The sequence below is a fragment of the Ceratotherium simum genome, chromosome 33 (genome assembly GCF_057802395.1).
Source record: "Ceratotherium simum simum isolate JZ-2026a chromosome 33, ASM5780239v1, whole genome shotgun sequence".
NCBI classification, from domain to species: domain Eukaryota; kingdom Metazoa; phylum Chordata; class Mammalia; order Perissodactyla; family Rhinocerotidae; genus Ceratotherium; species Ceratotherium simum.
The window spans coordinates 1,762,062-1,787,048 of record NC_141932.1 but is presented as its reverse complement, the minus strand read 5'-3'; the positions used below and the strand labels follow the sequence as shown (position 1 = coordinate 1,787,048).

The window sequence follows — 24,987 nt, the reverse complement described above, 5'->3', positions numbered from 1 at the left end:
CTTCCTCAAAGGCCACGCAAAGTTCTGTGGAGGCCACTGGGGTCTTCCCTTGGTGTCAGAAAAGTGGGATTAATAGCCCTGACTCATGGAAACATGTGGTTTGGGAAAAGAAAAGTTGAAAGGATGGGGGATCAGGAACCTTTGATTCCTGAGTGGCCACCTGGTTATCCATGGTATGGGGCAGTGGCTGGGCTGCAATCAGTTACTAAAGGTAAAGTTACCAGTGGAATTTAGAGATGGATCCAGCTCCCGGGGACTTGGTTGACTGGATGCATGAGGAAATGGAAACTAATAAGAAAAAAGCACAATATGTAATCTCTTGGTTATTGTTATCTGTAACAGCTCAAATGAAAATTAAAAGAGAGTGCCAGCAGAAGAAAGGCACAGCATGTGCGGTCGCATCCTCCCATCCGCCTTTCAGGGCACTTTCCAAACCAACACATGGAAGTGGAACCCAGAGAGCAGAGGGTGGAGGCAACAGAGCTCAGAGCCCAGGGCTGTGAAGGCAACAGGAAGTCCTGCTGCTTAGTCCTCTGGGGAGGAGGTCTCCCTGGGTGGCAGTGATTTATACCCTTGGGCCAGGCTCCCTAGGTCCCCCTCACCACGGAAACAGAGACCATCACTGTCCCATCAGAGGTCAGGTGCAGACAGGTGCCACCAGTCACTGAATCCTAGTTTCCTCTTCTAGAGGCTGAGTCCTCACTTCTCACTCCAGAGGTTGACAACTCACCTGTAGCACCTGAGCAGCACCAGGCCACCTGTCAGGATAATCTTGGGGACCTGTCCAAAGGACAGGATGTGGCCGGCGCAATGTGGCCCTATCTAAAACCTAGTAAACTTTGTAATCGTTAATTGGCTGCAGTTTCCTTCCTCTCCCCAGGGCCCAATTTCTTGGGCTTCTAACAATTCATTACCTCCATTTGCCTTGTGGAATTCAGGGATACAAAGCCTGAAACAACCAATATCTACGTGTGAACGGATCTTAGAGAAGCAGAGAAGGGGGAATGAGGGCTTTTTGATTTTTAACCCCATATATGCTGGGTTCAACTTACGGAAACAGCTATCAGGGCCGGCATCAGGGACTGAGAAGACGGGACGAGAACGCGCTAGAGGAGGCGCCGTCCCCGCTGCACAGGGCGGGTGTGAGGCTCGGCGACGCCGCCCGGGGGACCCGCGCCAGGGCCGGGACAGGGACCGCCGTGCCCGGGTCCCCTCCTCTCCCGCCGCTCCCGGCCCCGCTCCGCCCCCAGAGTCCGATGGCGGCGGCCGCGCGGAGGGAGCCGGCTCAGGTCAGTGCTCGTGCTCCGCGCCCTCCCCGCCCTCAGCCCAGCCCAGCCCTAGAGCCCCGAGTGCGGGCGCCGCTCACGGGCCTGCAGCCCAGGCCCCGGTGTCCGGGACGGGGAGGCGCTCGTGGGGCCTGTTTCTGAGAGCCGGGGTGACGGGTGTGGGAGAGGGTCCCAGGGGAGGGCCCGCGGGGGAGAGGCGTGGAGGGGCGACTGAGCGGGAGGAGTCGGGGACCTGGGGTCCGTGTTCTGTGTGGAGTGAACAGAGTGTGAGGAGGAGTGTCGCCTGGACTGGAGGCTGAGGAGATGTGTCGTCATTCTGAGGACCCCTGGAGTTATGGAGGGTTTTGAAGAGAGGAGGGACACAATCTGAGTTAGGGTGTTAAATGTTTCCTAAAGGTTGCTCAGAGGAAGAACAGACTGGAAGGGGGTTGAAGAGTATAGTCAGGCACAGGGAGGTTGAGTCCTTGACGAGGCCACACAGCTGGTAACAGTGAGCACTGAAGACTGAGGCTCGGTGATAATACAGTCATTCCAAGATCTCCTGGCGCCAGGACTGGGCAGTGGCTACAGGATGGAGCCGGCCATGGTTGCCAGTCTCTCAAGAACTCCCTCATGCCACAGCTTCACATGAGTACAGAAGCTCTTATGGACCCTACGCAGGTGAGTAGAGGGTGTCCCCGAACCTTCTAAATTGTGACCTCACCCATGTGATTTCTGGGATTGTGGTGTCCTGGAACGTTCCCCCGGCCATTTTCCAGCCCTTAGGCATGGGGACCCAGAACAGACTCCAAGCCCAGGGTGGTCAGTCCAGGCCACAGTTTACATGGAAGGGTTCCTGTTGTGGGCCATCAATAGAATGAGGTGTGGAAGGCTGCACAAGCCTCTGTACCAGCATGTGCAAAGGTTGGAGGCGACGCTAAGCTGGGAGTACTGAGGGAAGCACAGGTCTCTTCATTCTCAAGGGAACTGAGAGTAAGGGGGCAGGAGTCAGGTCTGGAATGGCTCCCTGAGAGGTGGGGTGTCTATTTTGGAGATGATGAAGCAATGGGAGATTCAGAGCAGAGGAGGGAGGTGATCAGACCCAGCTCTCCTCCGGCTGTGGCGGCAGCTGGAGAGCAAGAGGAGTGTGCATGTGAGGGAGGAGATAGGAGACCAGGGAGGAGGCTGCTGCAGGAGTCCAGGTGAGTGTTGATGGTGTGGACCATGTGGTGGCCATTGAGGTGCTGGAAATGGTTGGAGGCTGGATCTGTTTTTTTTAGCAAGTCAGCTTGGGTTTTCTGATTTTGAGGATGAGAGAGAGAAAGGTAGTCAGGGATGACTGCAAGGTTTTTGGGTTTAGAAGCTGAAGGATAGAAGGGCCGTCAGCTGAAATGGGGAAGTTGGTAATAGGAGTAATTTTCACTGGGAATATCAGGAGTTTTGATTTTGGCCATGTTAAGAGTATGAGGTGTTTCAGGGAACAATTAGTGGAGGCTGAAGTGGGCAGTTGGACAGACAGGTCTGGAACTCTGGAGAGAGGTTCAGGATGGAGACCTCTCCAAAAGGTGGGGGACAGTGTGTGGACCAGGGTAGAGCCTTGGGTCACATTTATAGAGAGGAAACCTGGTCATGATGGTGCTGCTAATAGCAGCCCAGGGAGGGGAGTGTAGGGGCTGAGAAGTGGATCTCTTGCTTGGGCTTCTGGGTGGGTGGTGTCACAACACAGGTTAAGAGAAGTGGCCATGGGAACCGTGTGGGAGAGAGGGTGATATGGCAGGTGGTCAGGGCTTCTGAGGGATGAGTGCACGTGATTGGATGTGGAGGCATGGGAGTAGTTGAGGCCAGATGACAGTGAGGCAGGAATTACTGCTTATTCACTGCTCTGCGCAATCTCCAGGACTTTGTCGGGACCTTGGTGTGTCTGGGGTGTTTCATTCAGGCTGGCGGATTAGCTCAGGGGTGCATTTGGTCATGGGGAAGAGTCACTGGGCCTGAGGTGGAGGGCTGTTGAGACTGGGCTTTGAATGAGGGTTAGGAGGAGAGAGGAAGGCTGTGACTGGTGAGGGGACATCGAGTGCAGACAAGTGGAAGGCAGCCATGGCGGTTCTGGGTGGCTGAGGTTGAAGCAACAAAGCGAGGCAGGCAGGGGACCCTCATAGCAGGAATCAGAGCTGCCTTTTGTGGTCGGGAGCATCTGATGTCTGGGGTAACTGGATTTGCTAAAGATTCTCAAATGTCTTCTGTTGAGTAACTTGTGGGGAGCCCAGAGAGGAGCCTTGGTGTGAGGTGAGGAGGTGGAAGTGGCTTTGTTGGGGCAGCTGTGTGAGGGAGGTGTGGTCGAGAGAGTGATGTGCATGTGGAGAGGCAGTGAGAACTGATGGCCCCAGGGCCCTGGCATTGAGGACATCAGGGTGGTGGTTAAGCCCGCATTTGGTTGTGTGTTGTAAACACAATCTGGAGCAACCCAGGGGAATTGCCTGACCAGGGGGGTGGCCCTGCTCGCCAGGCCTCGAGCTTACATGTCACGTATCTGCCCACCTGCCCGTTGTTGCTGCGGGCTGACACAGTGATCAGTGGGACCATGAGGAGAGAGCAGGGCCCACTGGCACCAGGGCCTGGTGTCTGCTGTGTAGACGTGTAGGAGGAGAGTGAGCAGGGGATGGATGTGTGGAGGGAGGAACGTGGAGTCTTAGTAAAGGGCTGATCATACAATGATCTGTCCCCATCATGGCCAGGCGGCGACCTTTGAGAACGTGGCTGTTGACTTCTCCAGGGTAAATGGGGCTCCTAATGAGGCTCAGAGGCTGCTGTGCTGTGATGTGATGTGGGGGAACTTGGCACTTACAGCATCCCTGTGTAAGGGCCTCATATCCCTGCCAGTGTCCTAAGCTGCTCTCTGTCTGTCCTCTTTTCCCCCAGAGGCGGCTCTGTCCTTTCCAGAGCTGGGCCGTGGGCTCTGCTAACTTCCCCACTTTCTTAGCATGTGTGCTGTGGATGCCAGCGCTGAGCCGTGCACTGCCCGGAGCAATGCCTTCCCTGAGCAGCCCTGGTACCTGCTGCTTCACCATGCGTATGGAAGGGTCTGAGAGTCAGAATAATGGGTCTCACCTTGCTTGCCCTCTCCCTGCCTGGATGACTCTGTCCAGGTCCATGGCATCTGTCTGCCCCAGATTCTACTTCCTGCCTCTAGCTGACATTTCCTCACGCCTGCCCGTGCCAGGAATTGCAAGCGTCATCATGGTCACTGCTGTAGTTACGTGGACTATGGGCTGTTCTTCCAAACCTTCCTTTGAGGTTTTGGTAATATTAATTTTCCTGCGTGATGAGTTGCTCTGGGCCGGTGCTGGCACTCCCGTATCCTGTCTTTTTTAGGAGTTGCCTCATGCAGGTCCCATAAAGTTGTACTGCTGGGGCTGCTGGGAGAGTCCTGGTTGTCTCAGAGGGTGGACATGGCAAGATGGTCTCAGGAAGCCTGGCCATGGTGAGTGGCAGCTAGGGGAGGATGTGACAGCAGGGCTGTGTTCAGATCATACCAGGCACCTGCCATGTGTCCACCAGTGTTTTGGTGTGAATGTCACTGGCCACAAATAATTTCTGCTTTTCTTCTCACACTGGGTAATTTGCTGACCTGTCATTTCATCTGTGACTTCTGACTCCCAGTTAACTCTGTGGCCTCCTTGAGTCACCTGTTCCTCTCCACTGCTCCCTCTGCAATGTTCTCCAGCATTGAGCCACACAGAATGTGTCGTGAAGTGTGTACATACCCTTAAATAGTCCTTGAATGGCAACTACTTGGATCCAGTTGAATTTCCTGGGCCTGGACACAGCCACCTTTCTGCACAGCACCCACATGTCAGCAGCAGACAAGGTCCTGCTGAAGGCTGTTGGCAGAAGAATGAGCTGGAGACTGCCTCTCCTCCTTGTGCTGTACCCCATCCTTGCGTCCTTTGTCTGGTGAGGTGTCCCCTGTTCTGTGATCTTCAGGGGCCCAGTACTGCCAAGCAGCCCCTTCCTCAGCCTGCCCCCAGCTCCCTTGTCCTCAGAACAATCCCATGGACTCATTGGCTATTGTATCTGACACACCTTTGTGACGGGGCCTCCCCCTCCTACCAATATCAGCGTGCGTTTCCTCAGCTTTTCTATTTTTGGGTTGTTGGCCTGGAACGGAGCATGAGGAGACAGCTTCTGAGCAGTGCTTCTGTAGAAGGAGAGTCGAAAGGCAGGACTTTCAAGGCGCTTCCATTGACCCATAATATTCAGCTGGGTGAGATTCCTGTGCTGGTATTGAAAGATGTTCTGCAACTTCCTGAGCACCAAGCAACATACCCTGGGTGGAATCTGCATTCGGGTGGGACATGTACTAGCTCTCACCAGCACCAGAAGCATTGCAGGGCACAGCACCCCTTGAAGAGGGATGTGGACAGGGCCGAGCTTGTGAAGAGCTACAGAATCCACATGTCAGGGAAGTGTTTGACCTCTGGGGAAGTTGGGGAGGACGTCCTGGCCACCTCGGGCCTTCTCCAGCACCAGGCCACTCCCATAGGTGGGAACCACACAGCAGCCTTGAGCTGAGGAGGCCTTTCACAGTGGGACGTGGGGTGAATGTGGGAAAGCTGCCAGCCACAAACACAGTCTCCACATCAGAGTGTCTGCCGTGGAGAAGCCTTCTCTTGCAAATACAGTTGTGTTTAGAATCAGCGAATTCACACTGGAGAAAGGCCATCTGAGTGCACTGAATGTGGAAGTTCTTTACCTGCAACTCCAGTCTCATAAAACGCCAGCGAGTTCACACTGGAGAAAGGCTGTGTGAGTGTGGGGAACGTGGGAAATCCTTTAGCTGCAATTGTGACCACATTCAGTATCAAAGAGTTCATCCTGGAGGAAGGCCCCAGTTGTGCAGTTAATGTGCTGTTTCCTTGTTCAGAGTAAGGACACTGGGGGAGAACCTTTGTGAGGGAGGCTTCTACCTCAGTTGAACCTCATACATCCGAACATCCACAGTAGAGAGAGTCCCCCAAACTTCCAGGTATGTGGGAAGTTAAGGAGCTGTGCTGTACTTTCTGACCTCCTCAGGACCCTTCCCAGATTTATATCACTGCCAATTTCTGTGACAAAAGCCATTTCACCTCTGCCATCTGGCAGGTCCATGCAGTGTCCAACGTGCCCAGGGAATTAGCCCTGTGTGCTCTTCCATTCGCTTGAGGGAATCATGAGTAGTCTGAACTTTCAGGGCGTCCCCATTCCCTCCTCTGAGTAGTTAAGGCATGGACCTGACCCAGTTTTGACCCCGGGGACTCTATCTGCATTGTGCTGGTGACTTGCCCTGAAGGACTACCTTTTTCAGGGACAGTGTCGGTCTCACATGACGCCTGTGATGAATGTATGCTTTGGTTAGTATCAGTCCCGTGTGTAACTCCTAAGGGTATAAGGAGTGTCCCGGCAAGGCCTTGCAATAGCAAGGACTTTGATTTATGTTTTGGGGTGTCTGTGAGGCAGGAGATAACCAGAGTTTTTTACCCTGAAGGGGACAGTTTTTATGTAATGGCCCAGTAGTTGATGATAAATGTGAAGATGGGCCACTTGTTGGCCAGGGTATTCAGTGCTAAGATGACTGCCTGAAATTTTGCCAAGTGTGTTGTTTTTCATTTCTGTCCTTTCTCAGGGACATCCTAAGGGATGGAGAGCAGCAACATTCCACTGAGCTCCATCACCTATGATGGCTGGCAGTGCCTTTCACACATCTACACACTCCCATTACTGTTCACTCCCTCTATCCAAAGGGGCTCCCCCGGCCCCCCAGGGATCTAAGGGAGAGGTGACGTCCTTCAGCACCACAGCATCTGGCAGGGGACTGGTTACACTGGAAGCCACCTCTCCTGCGGGTGGGATACATGCCAGGGCCCAGGTTTACCTCCATCCTCTCTTAAGGTAGCCTTGGTAGCTGTGCCGAGCCTGTGATGTGCTCTTTCCATGACCCAAAGCATAACCGGCAGCTGGGTGTGGAGGGTCACAGGCTCAGGGTCTGGGAGAGCCTCTCTTCCCTTCCAGGAGAGCCCAGTAGGTAGCCAGTCATTTGTTGTTTTAATGGTGCACAGTATAAGGTGGAGAGGGGCGGTTTCTTGCATTGGAAGCCCTTGGGCGACTCATGTCCACTCTATGTGGTCCAGAGACTCCAGGAGGTATGAGAAGGGGTTGTCAGTGCCTCTACAGGGAATGAGTCTCTGAGGGCACGAATGGAAGTGCCTGTGGATTTAATTTTGTCAGATTTTAGAGCCTTTTGTTGAAGGGACCCCCATTTGAGGCAAGCTGATTTGTAAGTAGCAAAATCAATGAGATTAAGTACATTTAGAAATGATAACTGTGTTGCCACCAGAACCCAAAAAGGACTAAAAGATGTTAGGCTTGTATGTTCGTATTGAGTGTGTGAAATGCATCTCCTGGGGGTTGTCGCTGATGTGATCAGTACTGCTGGCGGAGGTGGATGCAGTTAAGATCCTGGCTGCAAAGATGATGCGTGACAGCAGAGCTGTTGAGGTCCCCCATGTGGAGTCTGGAAATGGTGTATTGTGTCTCTCCAGAGGGGAAGGCAAATGGCAGTTTGAGAGGCGGCTCAAATTGGCACTGAACAGAACATATTAGCCACATCTTTAAGAATGAAATACACACTGGTTATTGCTGGAGTAGAGTCAGTAATTTTAATAGAAGTGGGTATTGGGTTTGGGCCTTCCTGCTAGGATCACAGCATTGAGGGTGCAGGAATCCACCCAGATGTGCCCTTTATTTTTTTAGGTTTAAGAACAGGCAAAATTGGGCTCCCAAATAGAGAAGCAATGGGGATCATCACTCCTTACATACGTTAGGTGTCCTATCATAAGTCCTTGAAGAGGATTCATGGGGTCCCATTTTATCCAGTCAATTTGTAATTGCCAACTTCATTTCTCCCTCATTGTGTGAAAGGATCTATGTCCAATGTGGGATATTTCAGGGCATTGGGTACTATGGCTATAGGAAGTTTAGGCAAGGCTTTGTTAAAGGGAGACATACCTATTTTTCCTGTTTTATGTTTCATTACCCTTTTTTTTGTTAATGAAAATAAGTTTTATTACATCAAGTAATAAATACATACAAAGATGCAAACAGTTCTAGTCATTCTATTCCAGATATTTGGATCCACTTACAGGAAAGGCAGAACTGAAATCTACAGTCTTAGTAGGGAAATGTTCAGGGTCCTTGTTAGGTTGGGTAGATGCTCTTTCTTCTTTATGTATAACCTGTGCATTTTTTAAATTGACTTCAAAGCACTAGTAGTCATGCAAATGCTTAAGCAAAAAAGAAGTTACCTTAAGTAGAATCTACACTGTATGGCAAACGGGGACCATGCGGCTGCTAAGAAAAGCGTGCTGTCAGTATGCACTAAAAACAAATCCCTTAGAGTTGTATTAGCTTGTGAAAAGGAACAAAGAACAATCTGGGTAACATAAATGTATTCAAAAGAGAAGATGAAAGCGAGACACTGGTATCTTGGAGGCAAACCACAGTTTGCTGTAAGATAGGTAACTTACGTGCAATCTTTTGAACGAATGCTTTAAAAAAACAAAACAAACAAAGACCCTGGGTGGTTCCTAACTATTTAAAATGTAAATCCTAGTCAGCTGCAAAATCTTTTCTCAATCTTAGAGACTGTAGGTTCAGAGCCTGGTGAACCCCGGGTCGGGCACAGGGAGGAGAAACCAAACTGTTACCATTTTGAAAACAAGAGTTTCATCTGAACAGGGGAGATCAACTGTAACTTCTCGTCTTGGGAGAAGATGGAAAACCTTCCCCTCGAACAAGACAGCTAGGATCTGGCATTCTGTTCTGTTTCTTTCGGCCAAGCACTCCTGAACCAGTCCTCTCGCGTGGATGATGCCGCGTTTTAGTTTCTCCATCGCGCTCTTGCTCCCCGCGTAGGTGGGTCTGATCTCTTTCCCCAACTCTTCGATAATGGCCAGCAGCTCGCATATTTGCTTTGGGGCACCTGGATGTTCCCCGTTCCCTGGGCGTAGCCTAGAGGTGGTGGCCCGTAGTCCCTCAGCAGCCGGCGGTACTGTGAGGACGTTGCCATGCTAGTGCAGGGCGGCTGGACGCTCCCAGCGGCGTTGAGGGAGGCGGCGGGCATGTGCGCGGTCAAGCTCGGTTTGTAAGACATCCCCCCAAGCGGCGGGGCGCGCCGGGGCTCAGCGGGGCAGGCCCGCGGGGCGGCGGAGAGGCGGCCCCGGCGTCCGTGCGCCCGCCGCGCACTTGCTGCTGTTGACGGCGCGGGCCGCACCGGCAAATGTGGCCGTCCCTCCCCCTGACACCCGCCGCAGTGCATCACCCACGCAGCCGGCGGGCGGGCGGGCGCAGCGGTGGCCGCAAACTTGGAGCGGAGCCACAGGGGCCCTGGTTACCTTTTTGGTTTTGCAAATGCTGAAGTTAATTTACAACTGATGTTGTAGAGGCACAAAAGCCAATCGGTGCTTAATTTTTTGTTGTAACGATTTTTTTTTTGGTAAGGAGATTGGCCCTGAGCTCACATCTGTTGCCAATCTTCCTCTTTTTTGCTTGAGGAACATTGTCCTTGAGCTAACATCTGTGCCAATCTTCTGTTTTGTATACGGGACACTCCCACAGCATGGCTTGATGAACGGTGTGTAGGTCCGTGCCTACGATCCAAACCCACGAACTCGGGGTGCCAGAGCGGAGTGTGCAAACCCAAGCACTATGCCACCGGGCCAGCCCTATATAATTTTTTTAGTTTATAAATTTTGTTATATATTTGTTACACATATATATAACTTGTTATTTAAATTTTTAGTGTATAAGTTCTATTATATAAATTGTTGATTCCCAATTGGTCAAATTATGGACTTTTGTTTTAATTTAGTTTTCTATTTTCAATCTTATCAATCTGTATCTACCTGTATTAAAATACTGTATATGAGCACATATATGTATTTTTGTTTATATAAATGTTTGTATATGTGTGTGTGTATATATATATATAAATCTATTTAGGTGCCTTTTATTTTCTTTTCCTATATTTAGGTTTTTTTCTTTTTCTCCTGTTTTTCCTTTTTTCCTGGTTTAGACTTTTAGCCCTGACGCTGTGGTCTGTAGCTTCTGTCTCTGGCTGATAAGAGGACAAGGGGGAGGGAGGGGCCCAGGGCCTCTAGGCAGCAGCCTCTCTCTGGGACTTGTCATCAGTCCTCTCCCCTGTGTTTTTTTTTGTGAGGAAGATTAGCCCTGAGCTAACATCCATTGCCAATCCTCCACTTTTTGCTGAGGAAAATTGGCCCTGGGCTAATATCCATGCCCATCTTCCTCTACTTTATATGGGATGCCGCCCCAGCATGCCTTGAGAAGAGGTGCGTGGGTCCCCGCCTGCAATCCAAACCCCCGAACCCTGGGCTGCTGAAGCGGAGTGCGCAAACTTAACTGCTACACCACCGGGCGGGCCCCCTTTCCCCTTTTTCTTAAATGAATCTTTTAGAAAGGGTTGTGACTCTAGGCAGGGAAAATTTCTCGGTTTTTTTGGTCTGTTATTTCTTGTCCATTCCTAATTGTTTTTTTCCTCTTTTTTTCCTTCTTTGAATGTTTACCTGCCAAACTCCTGGTGTCCTGAGGGGCCTCTGATGTGAGCAGCAGCCTCTCTTTCTGTGGTGTCTCCATCACCCTCGGAGAGGCTGGTGTCTGTATCCAGGAGAGCTGTGTGGGCGGTATCTTGATTTTGTGACCATGTAGTCTTGAGGAGGAGACTCCTAGCATGTTGACAAGCAGTAGCACTTTGGAGTGCCCAAGCACATTGGCCTGGAGATTTGTAATTTCACAGAAATTGAGAACCTCCTCAGGTGTCTTAGAAGGAGTGCTAACAAAATGCTCCTTCTCCTCTTCCTTTTTCATTAAGCATTGAGCCACCGACCTTCCAGGATGTGTGATCCCTTATACCCTACTGGGGATGAACTGTGACACAGCAGGGTAAGCAACAACAAAGAGATTTGCCTTAGAAGCTGTTATGAGGGGTTTGGGGGATTCGATTGGAGATGTAAAAGAAACTTTCCACTCCAAACAAATGGACTGAAGATATATTTTATTATATAGAGGATAGTAAAGGTGATAGTCTGCAAACAGATCCGAATAGGTCAAATAATAAGAGGGAAAAACACCAGCTCAACTGGAAAGGGAAAACAGCCACTTTGGCTGAGGTAGCAGCAGATTCAAATAGGTCATATAATAAGAGGGAAAAACATCAGATCGAATGGAAAGGGAAAACATCCACATCGAATAAAGGGAAATGACACAAATCAACTGGAAAGAGAAACACCAGGTTGACCAAAAAGAGAACACCTCAGATCGGTTAGTCACAACATCCACACCCCACTGCCAGGGAGAGGCATTTCAATTGACACGGCTGGGCGGGAATCCGATCATCAGAGGTCCTGGACGGGGCGTCCCCTCCACAGGTGAGATTCTCACCAGGCCTTGGTTTCCAGCAGTTGATATAAGCAGTTACAGAGTTTACAGAGCAAGCATTCAATGTTCCCATGCACAAATGGTTATCAGTGGCATACGTGCACTGAGCCTCCTGGCTATCGTCCCAGCCTGGAAGTTGTGTACATGCATCGTTTTCCCTGGTTATCATCCCAGCCCAGCACAGATGGCCAGTCTGCCCCAGGCCGCAATGCCCAAAGGACCTTGAAATTTTTACAAATTGCAACCAGCTCTGTGGGAGAAAGGCCAGTTCCCACCACACAGAAAACAGCTTTATATTTCTTTGTGTGCTGGTGGCTGTAGGTTAATGGGATGGCCAAACATGGCTGCACTCACATCAAGACAGAAGCCACAGTGAAGCTTTTTGGGTACCGTGGCTTCTGTGAGGAGGGCAACCCACTGAGGGAGAGGTCTCCTCACTCCTCAGCCTCTACCTTGTATGATTACCAATTATCTTAGTCACTCCCTCTGGGTGTGTCAGCATAGGGAATCAAATGGTACCCAGTGGATCCAATTGTACATCCCAGAAGATACAGCCCTTAAGACTAAATGGAGGTAGCCAGGAAGGCAGATGCCTTCAAGGTCCTCTCACAATTTATGTTGGAATACCATGGCAGCACACACAGACACAGCAGAAAGAAATGGCAGCCAGAGCACAAGTGAGCCAGCAGCCAGCTGTGCCTTCCCAGGCATTGTAGGCTGTTTAATGAATCCAGTTAGGAAGCCAAGAGCAATCAAGAGGCATGCTTCTCTGTTGAGCACTGTCGGTCACCCTGCTCTCTAGGTCAGTTGTCTCAGTTATACCCAAGGGGTTTTAATTTATAGAGGGGACTGAATGGCAATGTGGAGAGGTTAATGCCTCTGTAAGAAGTTTATATTATTTAGTTTCCAAGTGCAGGGGCACCCCGTGCCACACATGGCCATATGGGGAAGCAACAGTGTTGGTCAGAAGGCAGAAAGGAGTGAGGAGAGAACATGGGCACAAGCCTTTGTTGGGGTTTCCTTGAGAAAGGCAAGGCAGGGCAGAGTAAACCATTTAGGATTGGCTAGTCTAAAAAATTCTGTTGGGCTTGTGGCATAGGGGTGGTCCCTAATAGTCTGGTACCTGGCCCTGGGTTGATTTAGGGCAGGGGAAATACTGGCTTGGTGTGTGAGTTAGATTAAGGAAGTGGTTGGGAGTTTGGCTTTGGATTGGTTTGCGTATGAAAGGCTTGCTCTTGGACAAGCTGTTTACTAGACTGAGGAATTAGCTAGCCCTAGAGGTGCAGTCTCTTCCAGGTCTGTAGGGCTCTGTAGACGGTAACATTATAAAATATACAGAAAATAAAAGTAACATGGGGGCTGGCCTGGTGGCGTAGCGGTTAAGTGCACGTGCTCCACTGCTGGTGGCCTGGATTCGGATCCTGGGCGCACACTGAGGCACTGCTTGTCAAGCCATGCTGTGGCGGTGTCCCATATAAAGTGGAGGAAGATGGGCACAGATGTTAGCCCAGGGCCAGTCTTCCTCAGCAAAAAGAGGAGGATTGGCATGGATGTTAGCTCAGAGCTGATCTTCCTCACAAAAAATAAAATAAAATAACATGATTAATACAGATGTAGAGGTACCTCTCACACATGATAAATCCAGCCAAAATTCTTAGCCCTAAGCCTTTCAGTTCTATTTTGTACATCATCTTGTACTAACTGTGGCATCTCAGCCTCATTCACTGAGAGGCCACCATTGAATCCAAGGCCTGTCAACTGAACAAGTAGGCTGTTAGAGTCACCTCCAGCTGCACAAGTTAGCACAGTAAAGCCAGAATCTCTAGTAACTGCACCATATTGATGAATTTATTCCAGTCTCTCCTATATTCCACCATCCTTGGTTAAACAGCCTGAGAACCCATACCCACACTTGCTCCCCAGTTTCCCATAATATATCCTAGCAAAGTATGACAATCCTTCTGGTGTGTCCATGATTGCCTCCTCTTTCCCTGGATGATGCTGCGAGTTGATACTACTTACAGGTTGTGGTGGTAAGTCCTGTGGAGAAATGGCATTCTTTTACAGGCTTCTGCCCCAGGTAATATTAGCAGAGGCAGGCTAGTCTCCTCAGACACCTTGTAAGAGAGACTCAGAGTAGCTTAAGGGTTCTAGATGACCGTTTCTTCTGCACCAACCAGATGTCCCCCATTCCAAGATTCAGAATCCCTCTTTATCAATCAATGCCCTATCTTTCACGTGAGAAACCTTGTGCGAGTGGGTATTCAACTGTCGCTGTAATTCAGCAAGCCGTGGGTTGAATGTTTTGGTTTTCAGCTACATGAGCCCGGCAGCTACAGAATTCAGAGCTTCTTTGAGGGGTATTGTGGAAATTTTGTTTCTCATGGTGGGACTTGAGCTGAGAGATAATGATCTTGAACTTACCATTTTCTCTTTGTAAGCAAAAACGTGAACTCAAAAGAATCCTTCCCAGATCTCACTCCTTGTAGTCACCATCACTGCCTCAATACTCATTGCAGTGTCCACTTGGTCTCAAGGCATGTGCTGCAGTTGCCCCTTCATCATAATCAACCCCAGGTCATAGATGAATTATGATGCACTGCATACCATGGGTCAGTAGCATCCCATTTCCCATTGGTTAGTTGTTCAGTACTTCATTCAAACCCCAGGACATGGCTAAACCGATCCCCAGATCCCATTCTTATGGGTTGATCTACTAGGACTACTGCCAGAAACAATTCCTGATCAGTTAGAGTCTAATCAGGAGAAAGAAACTCTGTAGTAATTTGAATAGAGAAAGTGTAATAACAGAATTATTAACTAAAACATTGAAGTATAGAAGTATTGCTTAGTTATAAGTAAGGAGAACTCTAAAAACACTGGAATAATTATATATATACACATATATAATATATATACACACACACATTACCTCAAAAACGTTGACTAAAAATTGCACACTAAATGGTACAAAAAATATGTGAATATTTGACTAAAGGACTTGCATATAAAAGAAATCATAGAAATCAATATGAAAAGGACAAAAAAATCAAATAGGCAACATATATGAACAGAATCTTTTCTTTTTAAATTATTTATTCACTTTGTTTTGTTTACCCATAATTTTTTTTTTTTTTTTTTTGGTGAGGAACATCAGCCCTGAGCTAAAATCCATGTCAATCCTCCTCTTTTTGCTGAGGAAGACTGGCCCTGGGCTAACATCCGTGCCCATCTTCCTCGGCTTTATATGGGACGCCGCCACAGCGTGGCTTGACAAGCGGCGGTGCGTTGGTGCGCGCCTGGGATCCGAACCCCGGGCCGCCAGCAGCGGAGCGCGCGCACTTAACTGCTATGCCATGGGGCCGGCCCCTGAGCAGAATCTTTATTAAAGAATGTATATCAGTGGTCATCAGGCCTAGAAAAGTTGTTTAACATGAGTCATTATGAGTTTTAATTTAAACTGCCATGAGAAATCACTGCAGATCCACTAGGATGAAACTGATGAAAAAGAATCACAATACAAGATTGGCCTCAGTTTAACTCGACCTCTTCTCAGACTTCAGTATCTCCTGATAAAAATCATCTGAGGTCTTCACGTTTTTCACCCTCCACTGATGTGTCCCAGGAGCTATTGCTACCAGTCTCTTTGAATAACTACATAATCATTATTAATAGCTCTTTGTAATTTGCATTTCACAATTTCTTTTCTGAGATATCATCAATTCCTCATGCACAACAGTTCTGGCAATCACTGGAATAGTGACAATCCCTTCCCAGCAAGAAGATGAGATGATGGTGTTCCAATGCTCACTTTGCACACGTGCTCTGCCTGAGAACACTGTAGCCACTATCTCATATCAAAACAGAATTTAATAAGTTGCCCTCAGTTTGAGATAGATGTCAGACTCATAAAGGAATTGAATATATCTTCGGATATTGAGTAAGAAATATTAAATAGATAAGGAGTGTTGCTGTATGATTTGGACACAATCACTGAGTATACAGGCAGGAGAGATGTTCTCTGTGGGAACCAGAGGCAGAGATATCTCCTTGTCCTCCTACTTCAGGGCGGCCTAAACGTCCCTCCTTATCTTCCAAGTCATGGCTCTGACTGAACATACAGAGTTAAATCCACTAATGCTTCTGACGACATGCATTTGAATAGCAAGAAAATGTTTATCACACTCCAGCTAAGAGTAGATGCATTTTGTATTGAAAGAGAAATGTGTCCATTTGGATTTGTAGCCTTTAGGAATAATTGAAATAATATTTTTAGCCTCTGGGAGCATTCTGAGCTTCCGGGAGTCTGAAATAACGTCTCTATACACTGGGGTGATCAGTAGCAGGCAACAGTACCTGAAATCTGGAAGCCGCTCCTTTAAGAAGGAGCAAGCGGGCGAGAGGGGGCGGGGGCCAGCCCCGTGGCGAGTGGTTCAAGTTCTGTCCCGTGGCCTGGGTTTGAGGGTTCGTATCCTGGGCACGGACCTACTCCACTCATCAGCCATGCTGTGGAGGTATCCTACATACAAGATAGAGGGAGATTGGCACAGATGTTAGCTCAGGGCTAATCTTCGTCACCGAAAAAAAAAAAGGAGTAAGCGCGTTTCTTTCCCCTGAAGGTTCGAGTTGCCATTTTCTAGCTCCACCTGCACACCTGCGGTGTGGCCAAACTTTGGCACAGGTCAAAGACTGAAGTAATCGCCTGAGAACCTGAGGAAACTACATTACCCAAAGGGCTATGCGCCCAAAAGTGGCGGAGTTGAGCCAATGAGAATCCACGATAGGGGAATTTCCGTGCGTGCGTGTTGGGTCTGGGCGGGACTGCTGATGGCGTCTTCGTGGCGGTCATTTTGGCTTCCTTGGAGTCCGTTCGCCCGGTCTGGGGCTCCGAAGGGCTGAGTCGCTACCGAGAAGGCGCTAAGGACGTTGTGCCCGCTGCACAGAGGCTGGTCTGAGGCTTAACAGCGGCGCAGCCCGGGTGACCACGCACCAGGCCGGGATTGGCAGCTCCGCCCCCAGAATCCGATGGCGGCGGCCGCGCGGAGGGAGCCGGCTCAGGTCAGTGCTCGTGCTCCGCGCCCTCCCCGCCCTCAGCCCAGCCCAGCCCTAGAGCCCCGAGTGCGGGCGCCGCTCACGGGCCTGCAGCCCAGGCCCCGGTGTCCGGGACGGGGAGGCGCTTGTGGGGCCTGTTTCTGAGAGCCGGGGTGACGGTTGTGGGAGAGGGTCCCAGGCGGAGGGACCGGCGGGGGAGAGGCGTGGAGGGCGACTGAGCCCGGAGGGTTGGGGAAGCCCGGGCTCTGTTTTGTGTCTACAGGCGGCAGAGAATATGAGGCGAAGTTGTGCCTGAGGAGTTTTACCTTCATTCTCAGGGCGCTGGGAGCCACGGAGGGCTGTGAACAAAAGAGGGCCACTGCCTGAGATAGGGTTCTGACGGTTTTCCAGAAGTTGCTCAGGGGAAGCACAGATGGGAGAAGAGATGCTAATAGTTAGGCACACGAAGGTTGAGTCCTGTAGAGGATTGCATGACTGGAAGAGTGCACTGAGGACTGAGGCCAGAGGGAATGCAGTTCTCTCGAGGTCACCTGGCTCCTGGGCTGGGCAGCGGTACTTAGCAGCCTGAGCCTGTGGGATCCTGGCCGTGGTTGCCAGACTCTCAGGCGACCTTCCTCTTTCCCCAGATTTCCTGGAACTGCAGAATGGTGTAGGGATACTGGTGTGTGCCCCTTGTTGCAGGTCCACCCTAGTTCTCACCCACCTCACCCCTAATGGTCTCTGGGATAACGGTGTTCTGGAACTGTTCTGCCACTCTTCCATCACTTGGGCCTGAGGACCCTGAACAGGCACCAAACCTAGGGTGGTAAGTTCTGGCTCCAGGGTTCTTTGGAGTGGTTCCTATTTTTGACAGTCCGTGAAATGAGGTGTGGAAGGTCGTCCCCAGCATAGGTACTAGAAGGTGCAAAGGCTTGGAGGGGAGGCTGAACTGGTTCAGGGACCTACAGGTATCCTACTTTCTCATGGGAACTGGGAGCAGTAGAGTAGGAGTGAGCTCTGGAACACCTTTGTGAAAAGTTGGGTGTCTCTTCTGGAAGTGATGGGAGCAATGGGAGATATGGAGCAGTGAAGTCAGGTGATCTGACCCTGGTCTCATCAGGCTCCCTGTGGCTGTAGCATGAACAGTATTGGTGCCAGGTGGGCGGTAGGAAGATCAGGGAGGGAGGTTACTGCCATAGTCTGGGTGAGTGTGATGGTAGTTGGAACAGGGTGGTGGTGGGGGTGTGGGTGATGTGGTTGGATTCTGGATCGGTATCTCGGGTATGGCTGCCGGGGTTCTCTAATTTTGAGGTTGAGAGAAAGAGAGGAGTCAGGGATAACCTGAAGGTTTGGTTTTAGTAGCTGGAAGGATGGAAGCTGCATCAACTGAAGTGGGGAAGTCCATTGTAAGTAATCTTTATTGGGAATATCAGAAGTTCTGTTTATGGCCTGTTAAGGGTACAAGATGTTTCAGAGAATGGTTTGTGGGCGTCTTGAACTCTGAGGAGGAATTCATGATGGAGACTTCTCCAAAAGGTAGTGGAGAGTGTGTGGACCACAGTGGAGCTGTAGGTCACTTTAATATGGGGGATCCTGGTCAGGATGATAATAGTAATAGTAGGCCAGGAAGAAGAGGGTAGGTAAACTTGGGCCCCTGGTTTTTGGAGGTGGCTGTCACAACACAGGTTAAGAAGAGAGTGGTCATGGAGAGGGTTGGGGAGAGAGTATGGTTTGGCACGTAGGCAACACCTTCTAGGAATGAGGACGTGAGATGGATGCGGAGGTATAGGAGGAATTCAAATAAGATGACACTGAGGCTGGGGCTGGTGCTTATTCACTGCTCTGCATACTCACCAGGATCTTTTTGTGATCCTTGGTAGAGGGCCACTGGAGCTGGGCCTTGAATGAGGATTGGGTGGAGGGTGGAAAGCCGTAACTGGTAAGGGGACAACCAACTGGAAAAGGGCCCTTGGTATCTGAGATCTGATATGGTTCTTGGTAGGTGAGGTTGAAGCAAGGAACAGTCAGAGAGAGAGGCCTTCATAGGAGGACTCAAGGCTGCCTCTCTCAGTGGAGACCATCAATATCTGGGGTAGTACTTGATCCTGTTTGAATTTACCAAGCATTCTCTGGACCACATATGCTAAATAATGAGTGGAGAGGTCAAGGAGATGACAGTGGTGAAGGGCAGGAGGTGGCTGTGGCTGTGGGAGTGCAGTTGTGAGAGAGAGGTGTGATAGAAAGAATGAGGTGCACATGGAGAGGGAGTGTGAGCTTATGGTGCCAGGGTCCCGGTATTGGCATGAGAATGAAGAGTGAGCCCAAGTTTGGTGAGTCTGGGAGAAATGAACAATCTGTGGACCCTCAGGGGACTTGCCTGAAAAGAGGGAGTGTTGGGGCCTTACAGGCCAGGTCTAGAGTTTAAATGCCATCTGTCTGCCTCCCTGCCTACCTGTTGTTGAGGGCTGACACAATGATCAATAGGATCATGATGAGACAGTGGGCGTCAGTGCCACCTGGGCTTGGAAATCTTCACTGATGTGGGGAATGGAGGAGGGTGGGCAGGGGATAGATTAGGGAGGTGGTGATGTTAGAATCCTAGGAAATAAGGTGATCATGAAACAAACTGTCCCCAATATGACAGGGGTGTGTGACCTGTGAAGTTGTGCCTGTGGGAATGCAGCTATGAGATTTGTAGTTCAAAGAAGGATGTGCATGTAAAGACGTAGTGTGAGCTGATATGCCCAAGTCCTTGGAATTGGAGTCATAGGGTGAAGGGTGATGTTGTGTTCTTTGTGTCTTTGGAGGGACAATCAGGGAGGCCTCAGAGGTAGTGCCTGACAAGACTAGTGTCAGATCATTCATACCTTCCCTATGGTCAGCTTCTCTCCCTAGCCTATGTTTGTGACACCTACCACATTGACAAGAGGCAATGTGGCCTACATGCCAGGCCCAGAGCTCAGATATCATCAAGCTGCCCATCTGCCTGTTGTTGCTGTGGGAGGACACAGTATCAATGAGAATATAAGGAGAGAGTGGCTCCAATGGCACTGAGGCCTGGTATCTCCTCTGAGGTGGGGAGTACAGTGAGCAGAGGATGGATATGGAGGGTGGGGGATATGGTGAACTAGGAATCCTAGGAGAGAAGCTGATCATGGAATGAACTGTCCCCCTTATGACAGGGTATGAACTTTGAGGATGTGGCCGTTGACTTCTCCCAGGAGGAGTGGAGCCTCCTCGATGAGGCTCAGAGATTCCTGTTCTGTGATGTGATGCTGGAGAACTTTGATCTTGTAGCATCCCTGGGTAAGACCTTTACATCCCTCCTAGTGTCCTGGGTGATGTCCTGCCTTTCCTTTCTTTGCCAGAGTTAGCTCTGTCTTTCCCACAGCTGGACCATGAGCTCTGCTAATTTTTTCCACTTTTTTGTCATATCTGCTGTGGGTGCCAGGGCTGAGCTGTGTGTCATGCCCCGAGCAGTGAATTCCCCAAGCAGCCCCCAACACCTGTTGTCTCAAATAGTGCAGGGAAGAGTCTGGGAGTCAGGAGTGTTGCAGTCAACCTAATAGATTCCATCTTGCTTGCCCTCTCCCTGGCAGGGTGACTATATCTAGATCCATTGCCTCCAGTTTGTCCCATTCCTCTAGCTAAGAGTTCTTTGTGACTACCTGTGCCAGGTCATGGTCATTACTGCCATGAACCGTGGGCTATTCTTGTAAGACCCTCCTTCAGTTGTTTTTATGTAATATTCTTTTTCCTGCATCCTATTGTATGGAAAATGGCTTTGAGCCAGTGCTGGCCACTCACATATGTTGAGTTTCATTAAGACTTGCGTTATTTGTTTTCTGACTAGTTCCACAATGGAGGGTGCAGGGAGAACCCTGGTGGTTTCACAGGGTGGATATTACCAGATGGTCACAGAGGAAGCCTGGCCCTGGTGAGGGGCAACTGGGGGAGGACATGACATCAGGGCTGTGGTAAGATCATACCAGGAGCCTACCATGTGTCCAATAGTGTTTTGATGCAAGTGCCACTGGCCACGGTCATTTCTACCTCTTCTTCCCCGTACTTGACACTTTGCTCACTTGTCGTTTCCTCTGTGACTTCTGGTTCCTGGATACCTTCACCTTTGTGGCCTCCGTGGATCACCTGCTCCTCTGCAATATTTGCCAACACTGACCTGCACATGGGTCATGAGGGTTGGACATATCCTTAAATAGTCCTTGAACACCATCTACACTAATTGAATTTTATTGTGAAGGACACAGCTAACCTTCCACAGCATGTGCATGTCACCAGCAGACCAAGTCCTCCTGATGGCTTTTGGCAGAGGAGTGATTTGGAGACTCTGCCTCTCCTCCATGTGGTGTACCTGATCTTTGTGTCTTTTGTCTGGTGAGATCTCCCCTATTCTGTGGTCTTCAGAGACCCAGTACTGCTAAGCAACACTTCCTCAACCTGCCCCCAAGTCCCTTGTTTTCAGAACAATCTCTTGGACCCAACTTATTGTGTCTGACATACCTTTGTAATGGGGCTTCCCCCACCTACCAAAGTTAACTTGCATTTTCTCAACATTTCTCTGCTTTCAGGTTGTTGGCATGGAACAGAAGATGTGGACGCCCCTTCTGAGCAGAGTGTACCTGTAGAAGGAAAGTCACTGGTCAGGGCTTCTAAGGCAGATCCATCCACCAAGAAGACCCACTCCTGTGAGATGTGTATCCTAGTCTTGAAAGATATTTTGCACCAAGCTGAGCACCAAACAATATACCCTTTGCAGAAATCATACTTGAGTGGCACATGGGTGAGATGCCTCTGTTTCAGTACAAATCTTCACCAGCATCAGAAGCATGGCAGTAGAGAGAAGCCCTGGAAAAGAGATGTGACCAGGGCGTCGTTTGTGACAAGCTCTAACTTTTATGTGTTAGGAGAGCCTTTCACCTGTAGGGAGGTTAGGGTGGACTTCCTGGCCACCTCAAGCCCTCTCCAACACCAGGACACTCCCAACAGTGAGGAGCCACACAATGGCAATAAGAGTGGGCAGGCCTTTCCCAGTGGAAAAAGTCATTGGAAGTGGGGTAAATATGAGAAAGCTTCCAGCCACAATGACACACTTGTTCAACATGAGAATGTCTGCTCTGGAGAAGAGCTTTGTGAGTGTAACAAATGTGGGAAAGCTTTCAGCTGCAACTACAGATTTGTTCAGCACCAGCAAATTCACAATGGACAAAGGCCATATGAGTGTAGTGTATGTGGGAAATTGTTTAGCGAAATCTCTGGCCTGATTAAACACCGGAGAATTCACACTAGAGAAAGGACTTATGAATGCAGTGAATGTGGAAAAGTCTTTATCCACAAATCCAAACTGATTCACCACCAGAGACAGCATGCTGGAGGAAAGCGTTATGAGTGTGGTGAATGTGGGAAATCCTTTAGCTACAAATCTCACCTCATTGAACACTGGAGAGTTCACACTAGAGAAAGACCCTATGAGTGTAGTGAATGTGGCAAATCTTTTAGCCAAAAATCTAACCTCCTTAGACATCAGAGAATTCACAGTAGAGAAAGAGGTTATGAGTGCAGTGAATGTGGGAAGTCCTTCAGACAAAACTCTGGCCTTTCCCAACACCGGAGAATTCACACTAGAGAAAGACTTTATGAGTGCAGTGAATGTGGGAAATCCTTTACCCGCAAACATGGCCTTACTCAACACCAGAGAATTCATACTGGCAGAAGTCCTTATGAGTGCAGTGAATGTGGGAAACCTTTTAGCTACAAATCGTACCTCATTCAACATCAGAGAGTTCATACTGGAAAAAGACCTTATGAGTGTAGTGAATGTGGCAAATCTTTTAGCCAAAAATCTAACCTCCTTAGACACCGGAGAGTTCACACTGGAGAGAGGCCTTATGAATGTAGTAATTGTGGGAAATCCTTTACCCGCAAATCTGACCTCATTCAACACCAGAGAATTCATACTGGCACAAGTCCTTATGAATGCCATGAATGTGGAAAATCCTTTAGACAATGGTCTGGCCTTGTTCAACACGGGAGAGTTCATTCTGGGGAAAAGCCCTATGAGTGCAGTGAATGCAGGAAATCGTTTAGAGGACGCTCTGGCCTTATTCAACACCAGAAAGTTCATTCTGGAGAAAAGCCTTATGAGTGTGGGGTGTGTGGGAAGTCCTTTAAACAAAGCTCTAGCCTTTTCCGACACCAGAGAGTTCACACTGGAGAGAGACCTTATGAGTGCATTGAATGTGGGAAATCTTTTACCCAGAAATCTTACATCATTGAACACCAGAGAGTTCATACTGGCACAAGACCTTATGAGTGCAGTGAATGTGGGAAATCATATAGGCATCGCTCTGGCCTTATTCAACACCAGAGAGTTCATTCTGGAGAAAAGCCTTATGAGTGTGGGGAATGTGGGAAGTCCTTTAGACAAAGCTCTACCCTGAATCAACATCTGAGAGGTCATACTGGTGAAAGGTGTTATGAGTGCAGTGAATGTTGGAAGCCCTTTACTTACAAATCTGACCTCGCTGAACACCAGAGATTTCACACTGGAAGAAAGGCCTTATGAGTATAGTGAATGTGGCAAATCTTTTAGCCAGAAATCTAACTTCTTTAGACGTCAGTGAGTTCACAATGGAGAGAGGCTGTGTGAGTGCAGTGAATGTGGAAAATCTTTTACCTGCAATTATGACCTTTTTAGATATGGGAGAGTTTGTACTGACACAAGACCTCATGAGTGTGGGGAATATGGGAAATCTTTTTGCTAAAGTGCTAGCCGTGTTCAACTCCAGAGAGTTCACACTGGAGAAAGGCTGTATGAGTGCATTCAGTGTGGGAATTGCTTTACCCACAAATCTGACCCCATTAGTCACCAGAGAGTTCAAGCTGAAGAAAAGCCTTAAATGTGCCGGGAATGTTTTCTTTCTTCACTTCATGTAGTAACACTGGAGGGGACTCTGTGTGAGAGACATTTACCTGAATGTAAACCTCTTTTATCCAAACATACACTATGCAAGATTTCTCATGAGTTTCAGGAATGGCTGATAAAGTGTGATTCCCCAGGAGGAAGAAAATGAAATGTCCTTGGAGGATTAGCAGCCATGGTTAGTCATTGATTTTCGGAAGGATGAGCGTGTTAAACAGTGAAATGATCAACAAGCCAAATCTAGATTGTGGCAAATTCTAATGGACAAATGGCTTAGCAACTTCAAGTGAAGAATAAGAATTAAAAAGTGGGAAGTGGTACCTATAGATTAAAAGACTTGTAAAACACACTTAATTGCCTAAGGATAAATTTTGCATCCAGATTGCAATCAACCTGCATCAAATAACAACTACACCTGACAGAATTCAGCACTTAGAACAATTGATCATAAGTTTGATTTTATGTGACAAAGCTATTGGAGTTAAATATGAGTCTTTACATTTTAGTAACATTCTGAAGGGATTATGTGTGAAATCACACGATGTCTGGGATTATAAATAAGATCAACCACTAAGTGCCTGAGGGTAGATGAAACAAGAATGACCGTAAGTTAATAAATACCGACAGTAATGACTATCAGTCTTCACTTTTTATATACTTGAAAGTAGTCATTGCAAAGGGTAGAGTATGTCCTGTTATGAGTCGTTTCATATTGTGAGAAGGATAAATTTAAAAGCGCGGGAGGAAACTTTTAGTATTAATAGTCTAAACCTCTAAACATTAAAATGTGTATTTTAAATATGAGCAGTTTGTCAGTTATGTCTGAATTAAACAGTTTAAAACAAATATGGAAAACTTGTCACTCATCTTTTTATCCTTTTCATCTTAATAGATATTACTCTTTTCTTTGTGTGTGTGGCCATTTTATTTGATCTGATATACAAAATCCTTCAGAGGTTCTCAGGATGCTTGGTGGGTTTAAAATAGAAACAGTATTAACCATAGAAAGTTGGAACAGGAAAAAGCCTTAGATGTCACTAGGCCCCTTGTTCTTCTCTTACAGAGAAGTTGGTTAGGGCCCGGGAAGGGGAAATGACTTGCAAAGCTAGTTACTAGCAGGATTGGAAGTAAAACCTAGGCTCACCATCCCTTGGTCCAATGTTCTGTTTTGTTTCATATTTACATTGTAAATTTTTTTATTTAAAGACTTTAGTGCAGTTTTAGGTTCATAGCAAAATTAAGAGGAAGGTAGAGATTTCC

General features: G+C 48.6%; 1 protein-coding gene and 1 pseudogene across 1 annotated transcript; one reads left to right on the top strand and one right to left on the bottom strand.

Moving 5' to 3' along the window:
* The first annotated feature begins 1,688 nt into the window (after positions 1–1,688).
* Positions 1,689–24,631, top strand: LOC101402908 (uncharacterized). Its single transcript, XM_087420981.1, has 3 exons — positions 1,689–1,946; positions 19,970–20,093; positions 21,377–24,631. Exons 1-3 carry the CDS (start codon positions 1,899–1,901, stop codon positions 23,368–23,370), a joined length of 2,166 nt encoding a protein of 721 aa, XP_087277107.1. The 5' UTR covers positions 1,689–1,898; the 3' UTR covers positions 23,371–24,631.
* On the bottom strand, positions 8,954–9,467 carry LOC101403704 (cyclin-dependent kinase 2-associated protein 1 pseudogene; annotated as a pseudogene).
* Positions 24,632–24,987: the final 356 nt, after the last annotated feature.

Excerpts from the sequence above, each read along its gene's own strand:
- LOC101402908 (XM_087420981.1), top strand. The coding sequence starts at position 1,899 with ATGCCACAGCTTCACATGAGTACAGAAGCTCTTATGGACCCTACGCAG. Across the intron at positions 1,947-19,969 it reads CTCTTATGGACCCTACGCAG|GGTATGAACTTTGAGGATGT; the intron begins GTGAGTAGAGGG and ends CCCTTATGACAG. Across the intron at positions 20,094-21,376 it reads TGATCTTGTAGCATCCCTGG|GTTGTTGGCATGGAACAGAA; the intron begins GTAAGACCTTTA and ends CTCTGCTTTCAG.